Source organism: Tursiops truncatus, chromosome 2 (genome assembly GCF_011762595.2).
Source record: "Tursiops truncatus isolate mTurTru1 chromosome 2, mTurTru1.mat.Y, whole genome shotgun sequence".
NCBI lineage: Eukaryota > Metazoa > Chordata > Mammalia > Artiodactyla > Delphinidae > Tursiops > Tursiops truncatus.
Window position 1 is genome coordinate 102,045,862 of NC_047035.1, and position 26,611 is coordinate 102,072,472.

General features: G+C 36.2%; 1 protein-coding gene across 10 annotated transcripts; it reads right to left on the reverse strand.

Annotated features, from left to right (window-relative positions):
• Nucleotides 1–684: 684 nt before the first annotated feature.
• BNIP2 (BCL2 interacting protein 2) lies at nt 685–25,574 on the reverse strand. 10 transcript variants are annotated; one of them, XM_073801091.1, is made up of 14 exons: nt 25,356–25,574; nt 20,402–20,449; nt 18,708–18,814; nt 17,514–17,581; nt 16,854–17,030; nt 14,847–15,023; nt 11,177–11,279; nt 10,374–10,520; nt 8,905–8,991; nt 8,689–8,787; nt 7,923–7,958; nt 5,256–5,303; nt 2,212–2,263; nt 685–899 (listed from the first exon to the last, which is right to left on the reverse strand). In XM_073801091.1, exons 1-13 carry the CDS (start codon nt 25,548–25,550, stop codon nt 2,254–2,256), a joined length of 1,302 nt encoding a protein of 433 aa, XP_073657192.1. In that variant the 5' UTR covers nt 25,551–25,574; the 3' UTR covers nt 685–899; nt 2,212–2,253. The 10 variants fall into 10 exon arrangements, 9 of the variants coding, with proteins under 9 accessions (XP_073657192.1, XP_073657191.1, XP_073657196.1 ...); XR_012330154.1 differs by having other exon boundaries at nt 2,212–5,303; XM_073801090.1 differs by having other exon boundaries at nt 685–2,263.
• Nucleotides 25,575–26,611: the final 1,037 nt, after the last annotated feature.

Consider the following 26,611-nt stretch of genomic DNA (forward strand, 5'->3'; position numbering starts at 1 on the left):
TTACACGCACAATTAGAAAACGTAAGGCAGTCACATTTTATGCCGCTAGTGTGTTCAGCGTAATACTGTTGAAGACCCAGTAATACAGAATTGAAGCCAAATTCTGAAAAGTTTATAGCCAAGTATTTAACGAAACAGTGCGGCAATTCATTTAACTCTGCAAGCGTTTAGTTTGTGAATCACAGAATTTCAATTCGGGAGAATCTGTATTTAAAATTTATGCTTAATGCAAGACAAATACTTCAGTTTGTATTTGCGTTTACGTAATCCCAAACGGTATTCTAACTGGATTAAAGGCAGCAGTAATGTGCGCAGCTGTTTGCCGTTAAGCAGTTGAACAGTGATTAAGGAGTAAATGCAAAACAACTGCAACCAACTTGAACCTCTGCGCAGGTCCATAGAGTAAACAGGTTATTTTTTATGCCATGTTTTCAGCCACTTATTGAACTGATTTCATTGGTGGATTCCCCATAACTAAAATAATTCTAAACTATGAAATACAAAGTGTGCTTATAGTTAAGATAATGTTTAAAATTGAAGCAGGATGAACTCTTCACCCCCTTGAATAGGAAGCAGCACCCAAACTACAGAAACAAAAGGTTTAAAACTATTTGAAAAGCTTACAAGATAAACTTTGTAAAAATTCAGTAGTGAAATGGGAGACAGAAAAATGTGACAAATGAGTCAAAACCAAAACTTTCCAATTAATTTATTTCAATTCATTAACGTTGCAAAAATACGATGTGCAACAAATCAGGACACAAGTTATTGTATTCCTAACAAGTCAGAGAAAAAGAAAATGTTACATCTTCTTAGTAAATCAAGACCAACCTTAGTATTTCTTACAGGGACCACATCAACATCTTGCACACACAGTCTTCAGAACTGAATTTCTCTCACTGTAAAAGGAGAGCACTAGGCTATGCAACATTATCTGAACAGTGATAAAATGATCACAGTACATTAACTGTGTCTAAATGACAGCATGTGAATTTATGGTAAGAAAAATGTATTAATCTTTGAAATATATATCAAAGTGCATTAGTGTCTAACGAACTCTGAATTGTGTTCCATGTGCCCCAAGGGCTGTGCAAGTCAGTGCCCTGAACACCACAAATATTTACTAGCTAGTTTATGTATATAAGCTGTTTAAGGGACATAACTTCAGAAAATTCAAATACAAAAAGTGCAGTAGAGTAGCTAATTAACATTATTTTCCAAGTTCCTCCTTAGCTACACTGAATGTGAAAACGCATAAAAGTTTCAAAATGCAAATGTTTTAACCTCTTGTAGAATGTCTTATAAAATAGAATTAGACAGATATTATAATAATTCTTTAGTAAATGAAAGCATTAAACTTTGATTTTCTTCTGGTGTTTGATGTGTTATATTAAGTGCTTCATGTAAACTTTTCATAAAAGTAGTTCTCAAAACATAAGAAATTAAGTAGATCTATCATATATAGCTGCAACAAAGTAACAGTTCTGTTCAAATTTTTGTGTCACTCCTTGCTGGTCAACACATTATTTTCAATTACCATTAAGAATTTTAAAGGATCACATTACTGGGACTCACCACTGATATGATTCTAACTCATTCAGAATCTTGGGATGGGAAGAGGGGGATGAAAGACTCTCCAGGTAATTCTTCCTTACTATTAGAACACTGAGAATCTCCCACTTCTCTTACCAGCTGACCTTCTCATGCAAGTCTAAGTCCTTAACTCTTTCTCCCAGCAACTCAAATTACGCAATCCCTGTTCCTACAAGATAAACTCTAACAGAATAGTTGGTCTAACTTTTAAGTACATTAATTCCTCTAGCTATCCCACCCTTCTGACATTTGTGATCCACTTCTCAAATAGCTATACAGGATGAGAAAAAATAGGCATGAAAACAAAACAGAATGTGGTAGCCATAACTACCTATTTTCAGTCTATTTCCTCCTCCTCCTGTAGGAGCAATGTTAGCAATTTTCCACGTATCACATGGGGAAAAGGATGAAGCTGCTGTCACCTTATATACAACTTTACCAATCTCATTAGGAAACTGGACATATCCTAAAGCTAATTTTTAACTATCAATTGAAGAAATCTAAAAAGCCCCTTCTTCTTTAATTCAAACACTTTCAAATTCCCTGAGCAATCACGTAAAAACAGCCAGAGTAACACAGTCATTTAAAAGAAGACTCTCAAAAAAGCAGATTCCTTACCTTTTTAAATTCTGGAATTGCAGTTGAAGAAAGTCTAGCAACCTATATATACCTGTCAATCAGCAAATTTCAGTATTCAGTATAGTTACTAAAGAGTGATGTCCATTTTGGAACAATACATTAAATGTTTACCAGCTATGTCAAAAGTAACGTAACCCTACACTTCAATCTGAGCATTGTAATTGCTGACCCCCCCTGTTTAAACTTGCTTTTGTATGAAGAGACAAAGCAGAGGAAAATATGAATTTTCATTGTAAGTATTACCAGCCTTTGCCCCCTTCACTCCACAGTCTTATTCACATATTCTGTATGTAGCCTGCAGGTCTTCCTGATTGATACAAGAAATGGTACCAACTGCTGCCATATACAGCACTCCCCTTAACAAGGACACATTCAGTGGAATCTTAGCTAACTCATTATCCCTTTATAGTTTTCTTTCTCTTACTTCCTTGTTTTGTTATCTTCCTTTCCAGGTCCTGCCAGGCCCTACTTGGAATCATATTTCTTTATACTCCCCCCACCCCCAGTTAAAGACTATTAAGCTTAAACTGTGGGATCAATATAGTATCTTCCCTTGGTGCTAATAAGGAATATGACCAAGGAGAACACAATCAGATTACTTTGTAAGAGAAACTTTTGACTAAGAAGAGGCACTCAGAACCTAAACACAACAAAAAATAGTGGCATAAGCATCAAATTAAACAAGTTAGAACCATGATCCCAGCAGAAAGATAAAATAACACAATTTTATGTACTTTCACCTCAATCACTAATGGAAAATTAAAACTGAATGATATGGGGAAAATGTCACATAGCTAGTAATTACAAATAACCAGTTTAATAAATGCTTTTCCTCTGACCTACTTGTTATGATCTTAAGTCTCACAGCTATGAAACATTACGGGGCATGTCCCTATACCAGATTTCATCAAGGTATAGGTTAGAACAGGTATTCTTTTAAATCTAGTGATTCACAGCACATCCCTTTGGTTATATCCCAAATGGTATCACTGTTCCCTCTAAATTTTAATGTTCTGATAGAATATAGGCTATCTCTACTTTAAAAAAATATGTAGGAAAATGCACCACTTTTGCAACGAGTTGTATCTATAATCAGGGACGATGCTTGCAAATGCAAAAGTCAATAAACAGTGACGTGTTGCAACTGAAGAACTGGGTACTTAATGTGGAGGAAAGCCACCTATTTAAAAAGCTCAGCCAGGTTTGACTGAGACACAAATTTATAGATGAAAGACTACTTTTACTGATGAAAGGTCACTTAAAGCACTCTACAAATATAGACTCTAATCACAATTAAATTCAATATGATCTTTTATTCGTAAATTCAGAAGGAATGCCTAAACTGTTACTGTTAATTTGCTTTTTGAACACAAAGTATTTCTAAGATCTGAGCAAGCAATAATGGTTTTAGCTTTATTGACTATAGTGACATTAGTTCAGGATCTGCCTACAGCAGCTGGATCCAAGTGAAGTCAGGAGGCTGCTAAAGAAAGTCTCATCCTGGGAATCCTCCAGCATCTGCCATAATTGGACTTGGGTTACTGTGTCAAGTTTATGACTGAGGAGGACAAAAAGTAAAGGAAATTCTCTTTTGTGATAGAAAACTTTACACTAAAAACAGCAATGATAAAAGCCAGTCTAGGATAAAATAAATCCTAGAGGTTTAGCTCCTGCACTTCAATTTTACTACTCTTTTGTAAATTACCTTATAAGAAGGGCTGGAGTGTGGTGTGACCCTTAAATCAGGCAGGTACTAAGTTTACCAAATGTGTAAGTCACACAAGTATATGATACAGTATTAGACCAACCTGTTGTTTTCAAATGATTTTGTGGGTAATTAAGTTCTATCTGGGGCATAAATACAATTTCAATGCAGAGTCAAGGTACTTACCAAATTAAACAAGGAGTTCATATGCTTACACCAAACGCAAAACACCATAATATGATGATGCTCTAAGACTTACAAAATAACTTAATTTACAGTACTGTTAACATAATTCTACAGAAAATGGGAAAACACACCTTATCTGACTGGGTCAAACACCTGATATGAAAGTATTTTGGTAAAGTGCCCACATTGAAAGTAGTTAAAAAAGCAGCCCCTATTTTCTAAAGAAAAGTAGTGACAGTGAATAACTCATCACATTCTCTGAATATTACACTGCACTCACACCAATTCAGGAGAGTGATACCCTGGACACACAGCTTATTTCACATTAGTGAACAAACCTACAATTTTTATGAAGTTCTGACTTTTGGCCAGAAGATAAAATGTCTGATATATACATATACACAAGCCCCAATTCTTAACCTCTTAAATTCTCTAATTCTAAAAATGGCTTTTTGACTTGTCTTTATGTTTAAAAAAAAAAGTGTGCAATACACTTGTATTTGTGTCTGAATTAAGAAATAAATGTTAAGTGAGAAAAAAACTCAGAACGGTACTAATCTACTTAGATTATGTATATGACCTTTGGGTATTCATGAGAACCAGTTTAACTGTCCCTCACCTTATGAGCGTATTTTCTAAGTGACCCAGGAAGTGTATTTAACCATTTACAAAAACAAATATTTTAACATGCATTTTACAAAATCATGGTCTTATTTACCTGCATATTCTTCCATAAGAAAGGTATACATTAAAAAATACTGCTCAAAAACATAAAAATATATATTATCTCTTTCCTTTTCCATTTAGGCATATAAATATTTTACTGAAGAAAATGCATCATTTAATAAACAAATGCAAAAACTGCTTTATATAAAGTGTGGTTCTCTGCTATTTAGCAATATAAAATATAAAATGATTACAATATAATTAGCTAGTAAAGAGCTAAATTCAAGAGATCTGCAAACCAGTACAGCAGTGAACAGTCCCTTATACAAAAGTCCATTAAGAAAAAGTCAAGTCAGTTTTGTTAACAGGTTACATAAAAATCAGGACCAATAAATGCATTATAAATGCAAAAAAGCACTGCTTCATCAGCACATTCTTCAGTGTTTGGACTAGATGCCAAACTTACTGTTCACTTTTCGGTTCATCTTGTTTTCCATTAAGCTCTTGATCAACTCTATTTAATGAAAAACAATATAGATAATAAGATATCAGCAAATGAACAATTCTCTTTCTAAAAATAATGGCTGATTTTACCATAGATTATTATTCTGTTATAAACAAAGCTTTGCAAAGAAGCAGACATAGTAAAAAGGTTACCAAACATTTTCCCAACCAGGAAAGATAATTTTTAAAGGCAAGAGGACACTGGCAAGAATGTGATTATTGTTTTTTTTTTTAAGATTGTAAGATACTTTATATACAAATGCATATAAACTTTATTAAAAGTTCAAATTACAACAGGCATATTAAAATGTTGAACTGTAGCATGGCTGAGGCAGGGAGCTAAGTGATCTGAGTGGCAGGAAAAATAATTCCCTCAAAAATGATGTTGTTAACTGAAATATTTAAATGCCACTAATGCCATCAACTGATCAACTTTTAAGTTCAGTGGTAAAAGTACATATTTATGGATGCCATAATTATTCTCCAAAATTTATTGGTACACTTAGAATGTGAATACTTTTTATTTATCTTGATAGTAAGAAGCCACAGAATTTAATAATCAGAAGTATCTAGATGTAGATTAAAAATATGATTGGATCAGGAGTGGGATGCATAGAGATCACATCAAAATTTAGGCAAGTGGGGATTAGAAGAATTATGTAATTACCACACAAAAATTATAGACAACCCTTCACAGATAATGTACAACAATCTCTTACTATTATACTTGTATATTTATATTTGTAGTAGTTTGAATCACTGATGGAGGAGAGTTTAAAACAACTTGGTATGATATATGAAGATACTTTTCACACTTGTTTCCATTACTACAATCACCTGAACATTAGTGAGTCAGACCTAAAAGCCTTGGCCTGTGGTAAAGCCAGATTAACAACATTTTAAAATATTTTTTATATTGGTAACAAAAATCTGAAAGGTACATATTCTTGATAAGGCATGCAAAACACATCAATCTTTTCAACATGTGAAATATCGGTATGAACTAATTTCATAATCACTTTATTTTTAAACTCTGTTCAAATATTTTAACAATCAACATCTACCTGGCTACACTTGCACTGAGTTATTTGAAACAAACATCTAAAACATTTAAAACTGCTATATTTCAGCACACTCAGTTTTGAACCCTTATCACCAGTACTCATAGAAATTTCACCTTGGGTAATAAGCTCCCCCATGCAGTTTCTGTTAACTTGGTTTTAAAAACATGCCCTTCTATTTTTAAAACTTGAGTGTTACCCTTTTCAAGCTGACAAGGATTTATTATTTTTCAAGGCTAAAGAAACTCTGTACAAAAACTCAGAAGTGCCTAAAAGATATATGTAATGATTCTATTTAAGATTAAATGAAACGAAAGTAAAAAAAAAAAAAATCAAGATAAAATAATATTGGTAGGTTTCAAACAATACATTTAAATAAGAAGTACAATTCTACTTTTTTTCTGATGCCTAAGTTACTTAACTAAGAATTTTGTAAAAAGGCACAACATAGCAGATTTCATCAACAAAGGCAATTCATTTTGAAATCCATGAAGCAGCTGGCTTCAAAATACTCTACAATTATAGACTACATTTTAAACTTCAGCCTCTTGTCTGGCAAATTCACACCAATGTCTTGAGAGGAACGAGAAATTAGCAAGATTTAAAATCACTGTCCTTATCTCTATCTTAAAATGTTTAGCTGTAAAGTGTCACATAGAAATGTAAAGCTATGACTCTATCACATGGTCAACTGAATTCTTGCTCATCAACAGAGCCAAAATGTGTTCAAAGTTAAGAATATTCCAGCTCCAGTTCCTTACAATGGTCCAAATGATAACTACATACAAATCTCTCACCTTAACTCTTATGAGACTGTATCAATCTGTTTTGCTAATTTAGTTGTTAATATTTTAAAAATCCATTAACAAGTTAGATCTAAATCCTATAATTTTCTAAATTACTATATAAAATGGTAACTATTTTATACACTTGCCTTTCATCTTCTATGCCAAGATATTAACAGATGACAGTTTGTTATGCTCAAAGCAGAAGTATTCAAAATTAAATTAAAGATGGAAAGCAGAGTGTTTTAACTATTAAATGGTACATTGAACTTTTAGGTATTTTATCACATGTAGAATTTGACTAGTTAGCAGGCCATTTAAGCATACAAGAAAATCAATGTTGGTTAGCCAAAGAACATGTGCATTGCAAATATAATCATCAACCCCAGGGGGGAAAACTGATACATTAAAAAAGTGCACAAATATTTCAAAAGCGCAACTTAGAGATTTAAAGTATGGTGAAACTGGTAAGGTATTATAAATAATTGGTTTTCCAAACAGTATTCTTAGGAATTTACTGTCAGTATTTATACCAAAAGCAGGGAGGAGGAGGTGTGGTCTTTATTTTGTAACTGAGATTATTATGGTGTTAAAACAGAGTGAATCCAAGCCATACTCAGCATCAGGAACTTTGGATTCACTCTACATTTGAATCCTGGGGTATATTTATATTTACAAATGCTATTATCTTTGTCTACGAGCTAACCAACCAATAAGGAAGAGTTAGTCTGTGCAATGCAAATGGACTAGTCTAGATGCAACCCAGTCAAGGTGTGCATATACCTTTTCTGTTTCTTTTTAAACTTTTCTTCTTCATACCTTGGTAGGGAAGAGTTATTTTAGTAAACATACATGTTATGAAGATGAACAAAAACTCAAAAAAAGGCACTAAAAATAAACTCAAAAGTTTGCAGGCAAACCCAAAAATATTTAACATACTATACAGGAAGTCAGAACTGACTTAAGAAATGTGGTTTTGACACATTCAACAGACTAAAACATCACATTAATAGAACAAAGAAACATTTTTCTATATTATAGCACTGTGATACTCAAGTATTTATGTTAACAGTCTTCTACCAATTCCTTTTAGAAGTTAGATAAGTGAATTTGGTAAACAGAACAAACTCCAGCCACTGGAAAGTATTAAGATTAGACAGATATAAATATTTTACTTCCCTAATAATATTATTTGATGCCATGACAAGCTTACTCAAATTTGGAGACCAGCATGTTCAAGTCTGGAGAATGTTCCTTAGTACTAACCAATCAAGAGACCATCTCTTAAGACTGTAACTATCTTTAAAAATATAAATGAACCAAACCAGAAACAATTCCTCCTACTCAACTGATAGCCTGAAGAAAATGGTGACTTATGGGGAAAGTGTTGGAAAGTGTCTTCTTTCCCCTTTTCTTTGTTATAAAAACAAGAGCAGTTATAAAATAATTATAATATATGAAGGGAGAAAGAATGGGTACTGAAATATTTACCTCTTGCACATCAAAATATAAAGATCCAATACAATTAAAAAAATGAAACAAAACATACTGTTTTATGCATTCTGGTATTCCAACATATTCCATGGGGACAAGTTCCGCTAGTTCTGCCAAATTAAAGACGTATCTAATTTTTTGGCTGAATTTTGAGCTATGGAAAGAAATAAAGATAATTACCTTAATATTTCTGACCAACAGAACTGACAAGAAATTCATACAAGGAGTCTGTGGGGGTTTCTTTAAGAGTCAATGGTTCTCAGAAAATTACCTAATAAATGGTCTTGTAACAGCCAGAAGTGTTCTGATAAACCAAGAGGGATGTACAATAATGAGAGACTTTAGGTTTTTCCGTAACCTGGAGTTTAAAAGAAAAAGAAAAATTTTAAAGTTCTACAAATTCTAATGCTAGAAGAAAAGCTAAGACATCAGTAAGTATGTGCAAATTTATACAAAAAATTGAAAAAATCCTCATTCAAGAGCTGTCATTTGGATATGATATTCCTAAAGACAACAAAAGATAACAAACAAAAGAAAATGCACTCCTGAATTCCAATGGTCCTTCCCACTGCCACAAAATGAACTCTACTTCATTTACCTAAATTTATGTTCACAGTGTAGCCTGTTATTAAATGTCTCCTAATATACATTCACTTGTCTTCAAGACTGTCAACCAGGGGTAGAAGCCAATACTGAATATAAAAGTAAGCTCTTTTCATTTTTCAGGATGGAGGGGAAACTGTTTTTAATTTCTTCAACACCATGAAAGGCACTGGGCAGGCAGAAAGGTGAGAGGAGAGATCACCACAGGAACAGGCAACATGAATCAGATCTAATGTATTCTTATGGAGTCTAAAATTTTTATTGAAAGTTAAAAGCATTATCCTAGGGCTTCCCGGGTGGTGCAGTGGTTGAGAGTCCGCCTGCTGATGCAGGGGACATGGGTTCGTGCCCTGGTCCGGGAAAATCCCACATGCCGCGGAGCGGCTGGGCCCATGAGCCATGGCCGCTGAGCCTGCGCATCCAGAGCCTGTGCTCCGCAACGGGAGAGGCCGCAACAGTGAGAGGCCCGCGTACCGCAAAAATAAATAAATAAATAAATAAATAAATAAATAAATAAATTTAAAAAAAGCATTATCTTAGACAACTTAAAATGATGAAATAAAAACTGCTGTTTTTATCATCATATTTCACACTTACAGTGATGACTAAGTATTAAAAAAAAAAAACAATCACAAGAACCAGCCAATGTCATGTTCAGGTATGAAGAGAAACCTGTTACTGGATCTGAGTTGATTAAACCTAGTTTGAATTAGCTGTGGTCAAATCAAACCAAATAGAGGATCAAAATTCCTTTCATTAGCATGGATGACTAACTCCCAGGAGAATACATTTCTAGAACTCATTCCAAAGAAAGATTACAGCTAAATAAGCATCTTAACTAACAAAATATACTAAGCACTATAAATGAGGCAAAATCCAGAATGTAATAAAATAGGAAATGTACTAAATTCTCCATCCTTTCCCAAAATGTAAATTATAGGAAAATGTTTGATGTGGTACAAAGGAGAAATAAAGAGCTATTTTATAAGTTTGAAAATAGAAACTTGTTATGAAATTAATAAATGTAATTTCTGAAGAAATACATGGTGACTTTAAGTGGCAACAGAAATAAAGTTTAATCTAATAAGGACATAATAAACATTATTCAGACTAGCTTTCCACTTGCATTTACAATACCTTCTATCAATTTGTTGATAGCATTTCCTGAGCCATCCCAGACTGGGCATTTTTCTTCGAGTTGTTGCACCATTTAAATAAACGATCATGTAGTTTTCTGCTACTAACAGCTCCAAAGTGCCAATAACGTACCTGTACAAATAAAGTCTTAGAAACATTGCTATGCAGAACCAAACCAGCTTATCCAAATAACACAATTCCCTTCCCTCCCCTTCAGTGAGAGCAAAAATTTAAAACAGCATTAGATGGTATTATGGTTATTTAAAGAAAAAAAGTTCTTTTCTTTTAGAAATACATCTTAAAATGTTTATAAATGATATGATGTCTGGGATTTGCTTCAAAATTATGCCATGGGGAGGTATTTGTGGGAATAAAGTATAAACTGATAATTGTGGAACTGGGTGATTGTTACACAAAGATTTAATATACTTCTCTCTGCCTTTGTATATGTTTGAAATTTTCCCCAATAAAGCACTTAATGTGTCCTCAAGTGTAAAATGAAGTTGGAACACATAATCTGTAATATCTCTTCCAGTTTTAAAATGACAATTCTTCTGTTGAGTTGGAAAATGGATAGTTTTTATAATGCCAAGGGATAGACGTAAGGAATCAGAACTAGGATTATTTATATTGGGTTGGCCAAAAAGTTCCCTCAGGTTTTTCTGTAACATCTTACGGAAAAACCCGAATGAACTTTTTGGCCAATGCAATAATTTCTACCCAGCTAAATAAAGTTCTCTTCCTTAAACTGGAGATCTAATGTACTCAATTCTGTCCAAACATTTTTGTGATGATCTACTTACTTAAAGAGATTGTCCATCAGGTATCTATAGTTAGGTTGACCACTTTCAGGCATAAAACAGACAGCAAACACAACAATAGCATTTAATCCATCCCCATAATATCCTGAAAAAGAAACCAGCATGATTATACTCTGAAGATGTTTCAGGGGATATCATTTATGGTTGATAAATTATAGTGGTGCATGTTCCACACATTTCTGAATCAAAAAGTATGTTTTTTTTTGTTCTGACCCTGTATAGTCTTACAGAGCTCTTTAAATCCTCTCTTCTCAAAAAGAGAACAATAAAATTTAAAGAGGAAAGAGTGGGCATAAAAACCAGAAACCCACTTAAATTAGCATACTCAGAAAGCTGCCTTATTTTAGCAAGTAGATAATAATCCAACCAGATACAACATCTGCAATAAAACATTCTTATGCAACTTCTGCTTAAAGTAGTTGCTCTTTAAAAAATAGTTTTACATTCAATGATGTCTAGCATTTTGTAGCTTTTAGGGTATTAAAAAGAAAAGATTATGTCTGACCTAAGTCTAAGTGAAGAAAAACAGCACTAAAATATACGTTTTAATTACAATCTCTAAAACATAAATGTTTTAATTCTCATATAGATATTAAGCTGTAACCAGCAACAAATACTTCCGCTTTAATTTTCATTCCTATTGTTTACAAACATGCACTAAAAAGGAACATTTCAAGTACATTAGAATATTCACTACCTTTCTTAATCCCTTAGTCACAAAACACCTTGTGGTAACTCAGTAGGATAAAATGGCCCTAATTATGTTCTCCTAAAAAAATAAAGTGCTATTTCTCAAAAATGTTAGGTTTAAACAATGAGGCAGGTCTCACAACTTGCTTCCAATGAACTAGATGAATTAATACATGTCTGTGGACTTCGTGATCCATATTATCCTGTTTTCTTCACTGAGTAAGACTAAATTAGGCAGAATAATGTAACTGCAAATATTCAAGAGATTTGCTTTCAGATGAATGAAGACTACAGAAATAAACAGAATGCATTTGGCAGAGAGTAAATTAAGCAGAAACGACTATGTGAAAAACCCAATCTGCTTGACCTATGTGGCCCCCTGTCCTGAATTAGGATTTCAGGTAGTATGACATGCTCTATAGAGTTGTATTTTGACTACCACTAACACTCTGGTGCTATTTACACAGTGACTATGTAAACTTCTACATACAAGACAGTCAGACTGATAGATGTTATAACTGCACTTCATAGCTTTTCCTATTTGACTTGTAAATTTCTTAAGGAACAAAGCCTTATTTTTATATATTCCATAAATATGCAAAGTGGGTGTTCCAAAAAAAAATGTGGAATGAACTAACTGTCTACTTTGTGGTAAAGCTAAATGATTTGTTCAGGGTTTTAAGGCAAATTAAGATTCATATTTTAAAGGGCCAGGTTGTATTTATAAGCGCAAAAGAGTATAAGAACGTTCACAGGGGACTTCCCTGGTGGTGCAGTGGTTAAGAATCCGTCTGCCAATGCAGGGGACACGGGTTTGATCCCTGGTCCTGGAAGATCCCACATGCTGCAGAGCAACTAAGCCCGTGTGCCACAACTACTGAGCCTGCGCTCTAGAGCCTGCGAGCCGCAACTACTGAAGCCCCCGTGCCTAGAGCCCGTACTCCACAACAAGAGAAGCCACCACAGCGAAAAGCCTGTGCACTGTAACGAAGAGTAGCCCCCACTCGCTGCAACTAGAGAAAGCCTGAGCGCAGCAACGAAAGAAACCTGTGTGCAGCCCAACACAGCTCCCCCCCCAAGCCAAAAGCAAATGAATGGCAAAGACAAAAAATAAAGTGTTCACAGCAGTTTTAATCATAATAGCTCAAACTAGAAAATAACTCACAAGGCCATCAAAATAGTGATGGATAAGCAAACCGGCAGTAACAAGGAATGAACTATGGATACATGCAACAACATGGATAAATGTCAAAATCATTAGGCTGAGTGAAAGTAGACAGAGTGTAAACTATGATTCCAGTTACATGAAATTCTTTAACAAGCAAAACTAATCACGGGGTAGGCATTAGAATAGTGGTTATTGGAGAGAGGGTATTCATTGAGAGGGAGAACCAGAGAATTTTCTGGGGCAATGAAAATGTTCTGTATGTCTGGGGGTGTAGATTTTAAGTGTATATAGTTCTATGGGCATTCATCAAAATTCAGTGAACTGTACACATAAGATTAGAGCATTTCTTGTGAAATAAGTCAGACAGAAGAATGACAAATACTGTATGTCACTTGTATCTGAAATCTAAAACAGCTAAACTCACAGAAACCGAGACTAAAATGGTGGTTACCAGGGGCCGGGGGTAAAGGGGAGATGTTGATCAAAGTAAAAACTTCGAGTTAGAAGATGCATAATTTCTGGGGATTAATGTACCACATAGTGACTATAGTTAACAATACTGTATTATGTACTTGAAAGTTGCTAAAAGAGTAGACTAGACCTTAAATGTTCCCACCACAAAAAAGAAATGGTAATTATGTGATGTGATACAGGTGTTAGCAAATGCTATCGTAGCAATCACTTGCAGTATATAATGTGTCAAGGACTTTCCTGATGGTCCACTGGTTAAGAATCCGCCTTCCAGGGACTTCCCTGGTGGTCCAGTGGTAAAGAATCCGCCTTACAATTCAGGGGACTCGGGTTTGATCCCTGGTCAGTGAACTAGGATCCCACATGCTGCGGGGCAATCCGCGTGCCTCAACTAGAGAGCCTGCATGCCGCAAACTACAGAGCCCATGTGCTCTGGAACCTGTGTGCCACAACTACAGAGCCCAGGCGCCCTGGAGCCTGCTCACCAAAACTAGAGAAGAGAAAACCTGCACGCCACTGCTAGAGAGAAGCCCACACACTGCAACGAATGATCCCGTGTGCCACAACTAAGACCCAATGCAGCCAAAAATAAACAAAATAAATAATAAAACTTTTTTTAAAAAAAAGAAAGCAAAAGAAAAAAAAGAATCCACCTTCCAATGCAGGGGACGCATTTTCGATCCTTGGTTGGGGAATTAAGATCCCACATGCCGAGGGGCAACTAAGCCTGCGCGCTCTAAAGCCCACATGCCACAACTGAGCCCGAGGGCCACAACTAAAGAGAAGCCCACATTGCAACGAAAGAGCCCACGTACTGCAACAAAAGATCCCACATGCCGCAAGTAAGACACGAGGTAGCCAAATAACTAAATATTAAAATTAAAAGAAAATATATATATAACGTATCAAATCAACATATTTTACACCTTAAACTTACACACTTTGTCAGTTTTATCTCAATGAAGGTGGAAAAAAAGGGAATATACAAATGCTACAAAAAAAGGATTACAGTAGCTCACTGTATATAAATTATAAATGGATAAAAAAGGGAGAAAGTCCCAGTTTAGGGGTGTCTAGGGATAAGGGTGGAAGGAGACAGTTTTCACCGTACACTCTTACACCTTTTGAACTTACTGTATGCACATGTTAACAATTTTTAAATGTTGGCTTTAGCCTTTTACTTCAAACCTGTTACATTTCTAAAAGGACATGATGTTTATTATGCTTTCAAAATTATGTAATACCTCAAAGGAAAGATTCTCTTAAATATTCAGATTTCTGATATTGTATTAAAAAATCTGAAAAATCTTTGGTAACCATTACCTCCATGGCTAATAACTTTTTTATAGGGTTCAATTGCTTTCATATCAACCCTGTGGTCCTGTTCTCCAATTCTGAACATACGCCAGCGTCGTCCATCTTCTTTTTCCTCTGCTGCTGTATATTCAGTAATTGAGCCTTTCCTAATAACTTCAGTAGTCTTGGGTTTCGGAAGATCATCTGTCAAAATAAAAGGTTTTTGAATCACAGATTGTTATTTATAAAATAAAAATCAAATTACATGTTAACCACTTTACTATCGAATTAGATTGTTCAGAGAATTTTTTTATTATACCTTCTGTGGAATTTTATTTATTTTTTAACTTTTTATTTTATATTGGAGTATAGTTGATTAACAATGTTGCGATAGTTTCAGGTGTACAGCAAAGTGACTCTTTTCCCATTTAGGTTGTTACATAATACTGAGCAGAGTTCCCTGTGTGTGGAATTTTAAATATTTCTTCTGTAATAGAGGAAAAGGCTTATTCTTGATATAAGGCCATTTTGTTTTTTGGAAATCATGGTTAACTTGTTTTGAATTGCTTAATTCAGAAAGGACCTAATCGCAGTACAACGTACATCCACAAATTCAGAAACGTTAATTCACACAGCCATCAAAATCTTAGTACACTGGCCCTACAATGCCTTTCCAGATTCTAGTTACAACACTGTCCTTGACAGACAGTTACCACTATAGGTTACTTAAAGCAACTCTCTGGGAGCCAATGTTTTTTGTTGTTGAGCACATAAATTATTCCCCAAACATTATAATACCAGATAGAAAGTGGTTAACGAGTCAATGATTATTTCTCATTTGATCAGTCTTATAAAGCAGAAAATTACTGATAATATTCTGAAGTGTACATGCAAAAGTCTATTTTAAATTGACATTAGTCAAAGCACAAGCACCAATGATTAGGTATAATTTACATTTTAAGATTGCACTTTAGCTGATTTTTAATGAAGCAATGATTTTCGAAATTTTAGTATCATAGTCCTTACCAAAAGATGGGGGAAGGGGAAACCTACTGTATGTTAGTTGTTTGTTCCCAAGACAAAGCTGTTAACGGAAAATATCCTTCCAGGAAATGACTACAGCAGCATTAAAGAAAGAAGAGACAAAACACATAGGCAGAAAACTATTTCAGTATCTTTATAAAATATTGCTTATTACCGGATTGCATATTGAACCAGTGAAACAGGGAAGAAAAAAGGAACAGAAGATAACAGCACATTAAGGATCTTACTCTTTACTGCAGATAACATACCTAGTGATAAACACTGCTTTGAAATAAAAATCACTTTAAAGATGAACTAAACATATATAAATTATTAACAACTATAAAGATACTGTAGACAGCAATTATCTAATTAAAGAAAGCATGCAAAGCAAAACACATGCCAATTCCTTTCAATTCCAAATAACTAATGATAAAGAATATAAGGGTGGAGGCTAAGAGAATACATTAATTCAAGGTAGTTGTTTACAAAGTGCAGCACTATCCGGCAAACCTATTTAAAAAAAAAACACCTTCAAAAAAAAACCACTCCCTTCAGAACTCCCTCTCTGCAAATTCTTAACTACTTTTAGCACATTCCCTAAAGCATAAGTTTCTTCAAAGCTTTTCTTCTTAGTTATCTACTGAATAAAAGAACATGCCATAATTATCAAGCAATATTGGGAGCAACATGGAAAAGCGTACGTTTACAGCATTGGGCAATTAAGAAAAAAATAGAGCCACATGTGTAATCTACTATAAACGGTTTTGAAAGCCATCGTATTCAGTGTTTAGCCGAATTTCATATCTTTGCAACAAATATATGAACTTTAGAAAGTATAACATTTCAACAAAATCCCTTAGCCACTGATTTTTTCAACAAAATCCCTTAGCTGGTTCATGATCAAGTTTTAAGTTTTTCCAATTATCCTAATAGGAAAATGCTACTATGTATGTATATAAACACGAACATTCATTAATAAAAGTCAGGTAAAAATAATGAAACACTTACCTTCCCACTCAAATTCATTACTGTCCTCTGATGGTGTATCTAAGTCATCTAAGTCAATCTCCCCACTTTCATCCAAATCATCTGACCACACAGAGCCATCACTAGGATCCAGGGTTAGACTAATGTCAGGAGCCATTAGTTTCTTTCTCACTTTATTGCCATTAACTTCTAGTGAGCCTGGAATGGGTTAAAAAAAAAAAAAAAAGTGAAAGATATATTTAGAAAAAATGCTTAGATGTATAAACTGAATAAGAGAAAAACTTTAATCACTTTATTCTTGAGAAAATAACATTAATTAAACACAATTCCAAAGCACTTATTTACAAACTTTGGAGTTTGATCACTATTGCTTCTGTATCACAGCAAGATGACACATCTCAGCAAGGATATGCCTTTTTAAATAACAGCAGCAGACCTTATAGTCACCTTTTACTATTAAAAACGATCTCCTCTCACCCCTTTATGGTTGAAATTTCTAAAACCCAAAGGTATGTTTCTGAAAAGTATTCCAAAGCAATCCAAAAACGCTTTCCTAAACATTCAAATTACCCTTTGGCACCCTATGATGGAATAAAAACTGAGTATATTTTTTATCTTGACAAAGAAATGTGTTCAAAAAATAGCACAGTTAAAGTCTATCACTAAGTGTCAAGTTCTTACCAGGCTGACTCTCTGGTCCAGTTACAGCTAATATATCTGCTTCAATACTATCATCTTCCGGTAAAGGTCTAGAACACACAGACACAATTTTTAACCCAGAAATTAAAAAAAAATTTTTTGAAGTTCAAAGATCTATTAAAATAGCTTATAGAAACAATTATGTGGAAAACTGAATAAACCAATGTTTCTTAAGGTTTAGTAATTTACAAACCACTGTCAAAGAAAATTTTCAGACTGTCTGAATTGACTTACATATTTACATAAGCAACACATAAAAGTAGATATATATATTCCTTATGTAACTGCTCTTAAATACAACTACAAAACAAATTAAAAAATCATTAATCTACAAAACAAATATATTTCAAATGCATGAATTTAATGTGATGCATGATACAATGTACAATGAAGCTGAATTGTCACTCACAATGGGAATATGGTAATGATGATTACATATTTTGAGCTCTGCATTTCTTTATTACTATTATCATGCTATGCTATGCAATGACTCAGTACTCTCACCAGCTGTCCATATTCCAACTGCTAAGGAACCTTCTTTGCACTGGGATGGTCTTCTGACCAAGATGGCATGGAAGCATCACTTAAAGATAAAGTCTGCCTTTGCTCTTTTTCTCTTAACCCAACTGGTGCCAATACAATTGTAAACACAAATGCAAATGTGTCAAGGTAGCTCGCCAGATAACCTAGAAAGCTCTTCCTTGGTTACTTAACAAGCTTTTTCTCAAAATAAAAGCATACAACTTAACAATTCTTATAGACTTCTAAAGACCATCTTCCCCTAGAAACCCCTCAGACTCTTATTACCAGTATTAAATGAATACTTTGCAACACTGGGTTTCTTTAAGAAGCCTGATATTCATTTAGTAAGTCAGCAATCCCCAACCTTTTCGGCACCAGGGACCGGTTTCGTGGAAGACAATTCTTCCACAGACAGAGGGGCAGTGGGGGGATGGTTCAGGCGGGAATGCGAGTGATGGAGCGGCACTGAAGCGGCAGATGAAGCTTCACTCACTCGCCCTCCGCTCACCTCCTGCTGTGTGGCCGGGTTCCTAACAGGCCACAGACCAGTAGTGGTCCGTGGCCTGGGGGTTGGGGACCCCTGTAGTAAGTGACATCTCAATAAAGAAACTGTGAAGTTTTGTTTACTTGTTTTCATTTAAAAGCATTGCTTACATTGGAAAATCTTCATCTTGCCATTCTTCCTTAAGTTCAACACCTTCCATCCTCAGCCTGGACTCAATGTCAACTACAAGCTCCTGATAACCCAGAGAGCCAAGGTCCTGTAAAAAACGAAAAAAAAATTTATAGGCTTATTTTTCACTTTATCTGCTGAAAAGATGCAATAATCTTATACCTTAGTTCATACTTCCACCCTGATCATGAAATAAATTTAGTTGGTTGCAACTACAACTTTTTTCCCCCAAGAATTAGAACAGAAAACAGAGTGTATATATTCCAGTAATTACTGTTTGTAATAAGGGTATTGTGCAGTGAAGTACCTGCTTCCATTTGCATATATGCATGTGTGCCCCAGGACACGATTTAAAATTTATTAGGTACTGTAAATTATGTAAAAGCAATTTGCGGGATGGGGGGCACAAATAATAAAAGTAAATAAATATATGCTCTATTCTACACCCATAATTAAATTTTCTGTCCTTTGAAGAGAGGTTAATTCTAGAAATTGAACACTAGGTAAATAGCATTTACACTCACTTGATTCAGCAGAGTCCAAGTGGTGTGCTCTTATATTACTTCTCTATAGTTCCAATGACATAATTCCTGAGCCACTTAAAGAAGGCTATTCAGTACCTGTCCAGTAAAAGAATTATGCTACGTTCTGATTTGCTTCATATCTATAACAAGCTTTTCTCATGTAGTTTAGCATGAGTTTTCAGACACTGAATTTGGTGAATATTTCTATTCACGCAACTCCATGTTTTAACTTAGTTTCAGTTTTTCCAAGAAAGGATGTGGGTGTTACTATCCGCAGTTTACAAAATGAAGGATCTAGAGTTTGGTATCATTGATGGAATAAGAAATACAGGTTTAAGTATATTATTTAAGAAGTCATTAAGATCAACTGGTTAACAGTGCAACAAAAATCGTGACAACTTTAGGGGGCAAGAGGTATAAACGGAATATTTAGTTCACTTACATTAGAGTAAGTCAATAGATGTCTAAAGTTATCTTTTAAAAAAGAAGTAAAACATAGATGTCTTAAGAGATAGAAAGTATTACTAGTTATCACTAGCAGTTTTAAAACAAAGTTAAAAGTGGTTGACACCAGTGGAAGAAGAAATAAGGTGGGAGGGGGAGAAGATGCTATTCATGGTAAATCCTTCTAAATTATTTAACTTTTAAAACCATGTATGTATAACTTGTGGTCATATTTTATGGTTGCCTTATCTGCTGTGTCATTACAACATTCAAAAGATACACAAAGTTGTACCAAAAAACCATTATGTTCCAGAACAACAACAACAAAATTACATTGGAAATTTTCTAAAGTGTTAGATTTCACATAATAAACTACATTCATATCTCTGCCAAGACTGGGAGGCTCTTTTCCCAGTTTGAATTCTTACTTATGCTCAAGAGATTTCAAACATTCTCAAAAGGTCTAAATTGTTGAGGAACCACTTGCAAATAGAAAAAAGCCAATGCTGTCTTTTCTTCACCAACATGTTTGCTGGGAAAAGTCAGTTAATTTACACATAGGAGTAAGGCATTTTTAATTCTCCGGGAAAAACTGAGCCAGGCAATTTTGAGAAATGAATGGAAAACACACTTAAAATATAATAATCTTGACTTATTTAGCAGTTTCTCTGTTTCTGATACATAACCTATAAAGTAATCTGACACACCTTCAAGGACCACTTCATAGACTGTTCTCTGACAGCAACTCTTACTCTCTGTAGAGAGGAAAACAAACAAAAAAGGGATACCTACTTTAACAAATAATTTTCTATTTAGAACACAGAATTATTGGAAAAGACCCCCAAATTATGATCAATAAAACCCAAATACTTAATACTTATTACTCTAGAATTCATGTTCAAGTGAGAGTGCAGCATTCTATTACTTAAGGTTGAAAACTGACAGTCTATTCCAACTTTTATAACTTTTTTTCTTTTTTGGCTGCATTGGGTCTTCATTCCTGCGCACGGGCTTTCTCCAGTTGCAGTGAGCAGGGGCTACTCTTCGTTGAGGTGTGCGGGCTTCTCATTGCAGTGGCTTTTCTTGTTGCAGAGCATGGGCTTCAGGAGTTGTGGCTCACGGGCTCTAGAGCGCAGGCTCAGTACTTGCGGCACACGGGCTTGGTTACTCCGCGGCATGTGGGATCTTCCCAGAGCAGGGATCGAACCCATGTCCCCTGCACTGGCAGGCGGATTCTTAACCACTGTGCCACCAGGGAAGTCCCTCAACTTTTAAATTCATTACACTTCTCAGTGTTTTTTCAAATCTTTGATACTCACTATGAAGTGAATTAATGTTTTTTCCTAGATTTAATAATCAGAGCTTTCATTACTTAGTTTCACATTTTTACTGGGTGTTGGAAAAATAATAGGATGTTCTGAGTGGTTTTTTCAAATACCCCACATACTCAGAAAAACATTTAATATTTCAAAAATATAAGCGGTGACTGGAAGTTGCTACCACTATACTCCCAACATCTAGCACAGTGTCCGGCACATAATGGGTCTTTAAACATTAGTTAAATTTAAAAATAAACATTTAATTGTAAGGTTTAACATTGAATAGTAACCATTTGTTTTGCTCAACCTGTTAAGTTTTTTTTTCTAATTAAACTACATAAATAGTCTCCCTGTTTAGTTTTACCCCTCAAAAAGAGCAGTGAAAATATTTGGGGCAACCTACATACAAGCAGTGTCTATTTCTGTTGGTAAAATTATTCCTTGTTTGTAAGAGAAAATACATACCTTGTGAAATTCTAAAAGATAAACCATGTCTTTTAGCTGCTTTACCACTTGAGCAAGTCAACCACGTGAAAATACTTCTCTAGACACAGGCAGCCAGAGTCTCTCAGCTCATTTAGCTGATTCATTCAACTTTTACTTTAATATCATTGAGTCATGTGATGTTAATACACCCCAGCATATGGACATGGATATTTAGTTTGGGGATAATTAATTAAGCTAGTTAAACGAAACCTAGGAGGAGAGAGAAATACAGATTCACTCTTAACCATTTCATCACCAATTTTAGGGGAGAAGTACACTAGGTAAAGTTTAAATGACAGAGAGAGGACTGCTCTTAGAAGCACATTATCAGCAGCTGTAAGAACAGGAAACAAGACAGGAGCAATATAAGCACAACTACTCTGAAGGAAATCAGGATGCTGCTGATTCACAAGTTAATCGTGGCTGTTTCCCGTTTTTTGTTCATTGATTTGGTAAATCAGAATGGGGAAGTAATACTTTAAGATGCCAACTGTTAAAATAACCAAATGCAACAGGAATACCCTGATTTCTCAACAAATGTGTGGTAGTGGTGGTACATCATTACTTATGCCAGTTAGCAGTGGAGGTCACAGAGACAAATTCAAAAACAGTAGCTGACCTCAGTGAGGTGTGGTGGTAAATTCAACCAAGATGAAAACAGGGATTTCCCCATGCAGCCTAACAATATAACAAACAACAAACAACAATATAAGCAAAAATTGAATATTAAGATCATATTTCCCCATGCAGCCTAACAATATAACAAACAACAAACAACAATATAAGCAGAAATTGAATATTAAGATCATATTTAGAACTGCCTGAATTATCACTTACAATTTTACATGACAACTTTACTATTATGTAGTTTAACCTAGATGTAGGTGCTAATAACCAACATGTATGCTGAAATCAATCTGGCAAAAGGAAATGCTTAGGCAAGGCTTTCACATCCCCATTTAAAGGAAAGGGCTTCATTCTAAATATTTATGTTCACTTTTTCCTGTGAAGCTGGCAATGCTGGTAGCACTACAAGAAAATACTTTAGGCCCAGCCTATGTGTTTAGGAACGTCACCAAAACACCTGTAAAAATCCTATATGCTTGTCATTGTTTCCTTGAGAGCAGAGTCATGCAGGTTTTTAAGAATGAAATGACACAAAGATATCATATCGCCTCACACTTTAGGACGGCTATTATCAAAAAGACCAGAAATAACAAATGTTAGCGAGGATGAGGAGAAAAGGGGATCCTTGATGGGAATGTAAACTGGTGCAGCCACTACGGAAAACAGTAAGGAGGTTCCTCAAAAAATTAAAAACGGAACTCCCATATGATCCAGCAATTCCACTTTTGGGTATTTATCGGAAGAAAATGAAAACGTTAACTGGAAAAGATATCTGTACCCTCACATTCACAGCAGCATTATTTACAATAACCAACAATATGCAAGCAACCTAAGTGTCCATCGATGAATACACACACACACACACACATACACACACGCACACAAAGGAATATTATTCAGCTATTTAAAAAAAACTCTGCCATTTGCAACAACACGGATGGACCCTGAGGGCATTATGCTAAGTAACGTAAGTCAGACAGAGAAAGGCAACACCATATGATCTCACTTATGTGTAGAATCTTTAAAAAAAACCCCAAAAAACAAAAAAACAGAAAAAAACCCAACCCCCCCGAAACCAAGCTCATAGATACAGAGAACATACTGGTGGTTGCCAGAGGTCGTGGGGTGGGAGGTGGGTAAAATGGATGAAGGGGGTCAAAACGTACAAACTTCCAGCTATAAAATAAGTCAGTCCTGGAAATACAATGTATAGCATAGTGACTATAATTAATAAAACTGTATTAGATATATACAAGCTGCTAAGAGAGTAAATATTAGTCCTCATCACAAGAAAAAAAATTTGTAACTAAGTGTGGATGTTAAGTAGACGTATTGTGGTGATCATTTTGCAATATATTCAAATATCGAATCATGATGTTGTACACCTGAAACTAAAAAACTATCATGTCAATTATATATCTCAATTAAATGTGACACCCTATCAGAAATATTAACACAAAATTCAAGAGAAATTACAATAGTGCTGTTTCTCAAAATTGTGACGATAAAGCACAGGGTAATTATGCCAACTATACAAGGTACATTATATTATCAGTATGCAGAACGTACTGGAAATGCGCTGAGACCTTTAAGAAGATTAAAGTCTAAAAACTGATCTGTAACACTTTTCTGTGGAGTTACAAATATTGGATGTAACATAAAATTATAACTTTGGAATATTATTATCATCACATTATACTAGCACTCTGCTTTATAGGATGCAAACTTCACATGGCATTTTTTGATCCACTATCAGCCAGGGTTAAATTATCGGATCTGGCTACACATATACTTCCTTTTTTAGATGCCTTTCTCCACTACTGCTCCTTCTACGAGCATTACACCAGAAGGAAGAGAACTACTTTCCTAAAGAGTGCTTTTCCCCTTTACTAACCACTTGTACATCCATCATCCCATGCGTCCCACCCAAAAACTTTGTGTCGTATAAAACACTGATGTTATTACACCCATTTTATCTTATATATGAGGCAAATAACACTACATTCTGGTTTCCAGATTAGACCTAGACTGTTTCTAATACAGTACACCGCCTCCAGTTCACTGGCAACTTTCTACAGAATAAGCCTGCAATGCCAGATATGGCTACACTTAGCTTCAAAGGTCCTGTAATGCCTAAAGACTACAATAGCACAGACTTATGATGATCTAGTTCAAGCCCCATGTTTGCAGAAGTGGACCTGTCATACTTCCTGTCTAAACCCAACAATATTAGGCTGCAATAGAGGAGACCATGAAAATCAAAAAGATTGTGTGGAGAAAATGTAAAATGATAAGAACTAAGGAGAAGATATGCAAAATCATAAGAAAATAGTCTGTAGGGTAACTAGACACGGTAACTTCAGTTATAATTTTGAGGAAACAACACCCATTTACAAATGGCAGAAATTCTTGTATAATTTTAAAGAAAAAATACGTTTAATTTTAAAAATTAAGTAATTAAGCATTAGGAGAAATAGCCTTTTTTTAAAACTCCGAAAAAAAAAAACCACCACCAAAACACAATCACACTTCTTTAAACTAACTACATGCAAGGCGCTACGACTACCTAGATGACAAAAGCCGTGCTCTCAAAGAGCTGCCCAGAACAGGGAAGACCAAGAGGGTTTCAAAGCAACGTATCAGACCCAAATACATTTCTGATTTAATAGGAGTTGCTCTAGTAGATCTCCAGGGGCATCAAGAAACTCAAACCACTTTTGCCAGGTACGGAAGTAAAAGGCAGTGTCTGAATCCACGCAGGAACTGGGCTTTCCACATATCAAGGTCCCTTAAAGCCCTGATTACAGATGCCGCTTCCGTGTCTATATTCCCGGAGGGTGTGGAGCACATTAGACATCCAAGTTTCTTTGTTCTGCACCAGGACCAACGCTGGTGACAAACAAGGGACCAACGTGCCCCCAGAGTGGGGGATGTGCAGAGGGGCAGAGAAGAGAGCACCACCCCTACAAACGGAAAAGGGGTGGGAGAAGGGGGGACGCAAGGGTGGCAAAAAGCAATCAGAAGCCTGGCCAAGGGCGGGGGCCTAAGCGGGGCGGGGATCCGGGAAGTGCCTCCGGGCAGTTTCCGCGGCGCCTCCTACAGCGGATACCGCTCTGGGCTTCCCTTGTCGGGCGGTCCGGGATACGCGCCCCTCGGACGTCCCCCCGTCCACTCCAGGACTGTTCCCAGCTCAGACCCGCCGTGCCCAGCCTTCCCGAGTCGCACTGACCCCGGAGGAACCCTTGGCCTCCTCGTCTTCTTCGCCCCTCCAGGCCGGCGACGCAGGGCTGACGGCCAGGTCGCAGAAGGTAGCGCCGAGCGGAGCCCGCTCCCTTCCGACGGTGAGACCCGGGCCCAGTCCCTCAGCCACAGCGGCAACAGCCGACCCGGATGCAGAGAGCTGCTCCGGAGGAAGTGACAACATCCCGACCTTCTCCAGACGCCGCAGCTGGCGGAAGCCGAGGCGGAGCCGTGGCGTCTTCGGGAAGCCTCAGGGCTCTTTCTCCCGACCACACCCTCAGCCGTTGGGTGGAAGGAAGGGAGGGAGGAGCTAATGCCTGCGCGCAGGCGCCCGCGACTTGGCCCGCGGGGCTGTCAAGTGTTTCTGTCCGGCAGGCGACCTGTTACACAACCCCTGCGGCCCTTGAGAGGCTGCAGGCGCTTCCTCGCCCGGCGCAGGACCGCCGCCCTCGAGTCTCAAGGAGCCATTTTTATATTCTTTATGTTTGCTGTACTGATCATTATGATAGCGCTATATAATAAAATAGATGCAAAAAGAGGAGGAAAAATATCAGATGTCTCACTGGGGAAGTTAACCTCAGAAGAAATCCTTAGAGTCTGGTAAACTTATCCCGGGCGAACAGCTTTATAACAGTGCTTTTCAAATTGTTACCAGAAAATTGGGTTCACCTCTTAGAGGGAGCTGAGCCAAAAGACAACCAAGGTAAAGATCAGGAGAAGGAAGTATTTATTACTGGCACCAAATAAGGAGGAAGCTGGGGAATCTCTCCCAAAGCAGTGTCTGCCAAGCAGAGAACTTAGGGAAGTTTTAAGCTAAGGGTTCATGCACAGTCATGAAGGGGCTTGAGCAGAGGAGACTGCGGCATAGAATTGGGGTAAAGGTTGACGGAGTCCAAGCTTTAGTTGATTGAAGTCACTTGAGGCTGAGAAAAGGTCAACATCATCATCTCTTAGGTTCCAGTTGATCTGGTGGTCGAGTGCTTCCGGCTAACCTTCACCATTGAAACGGAGCTGGGAGTCTTCACAACTGATGTATTATCTTTGCTATTGTTTCTTCTCTTGCCAGATAACAGTCATTTGTTCTTTTGTTCCTTTAAGATCCTTATTACTGACACCTGTTCAATGGCAAGCATTGTGGCCAGGCTTGGATCACAAAATGGCTTAGGCCTAAAATGGCTTCTCTTATGTCAAAAAAGCTGGATCTAGTTCTTTTTCTTCGGGGACCCGCTACCGTATCTGCTTACA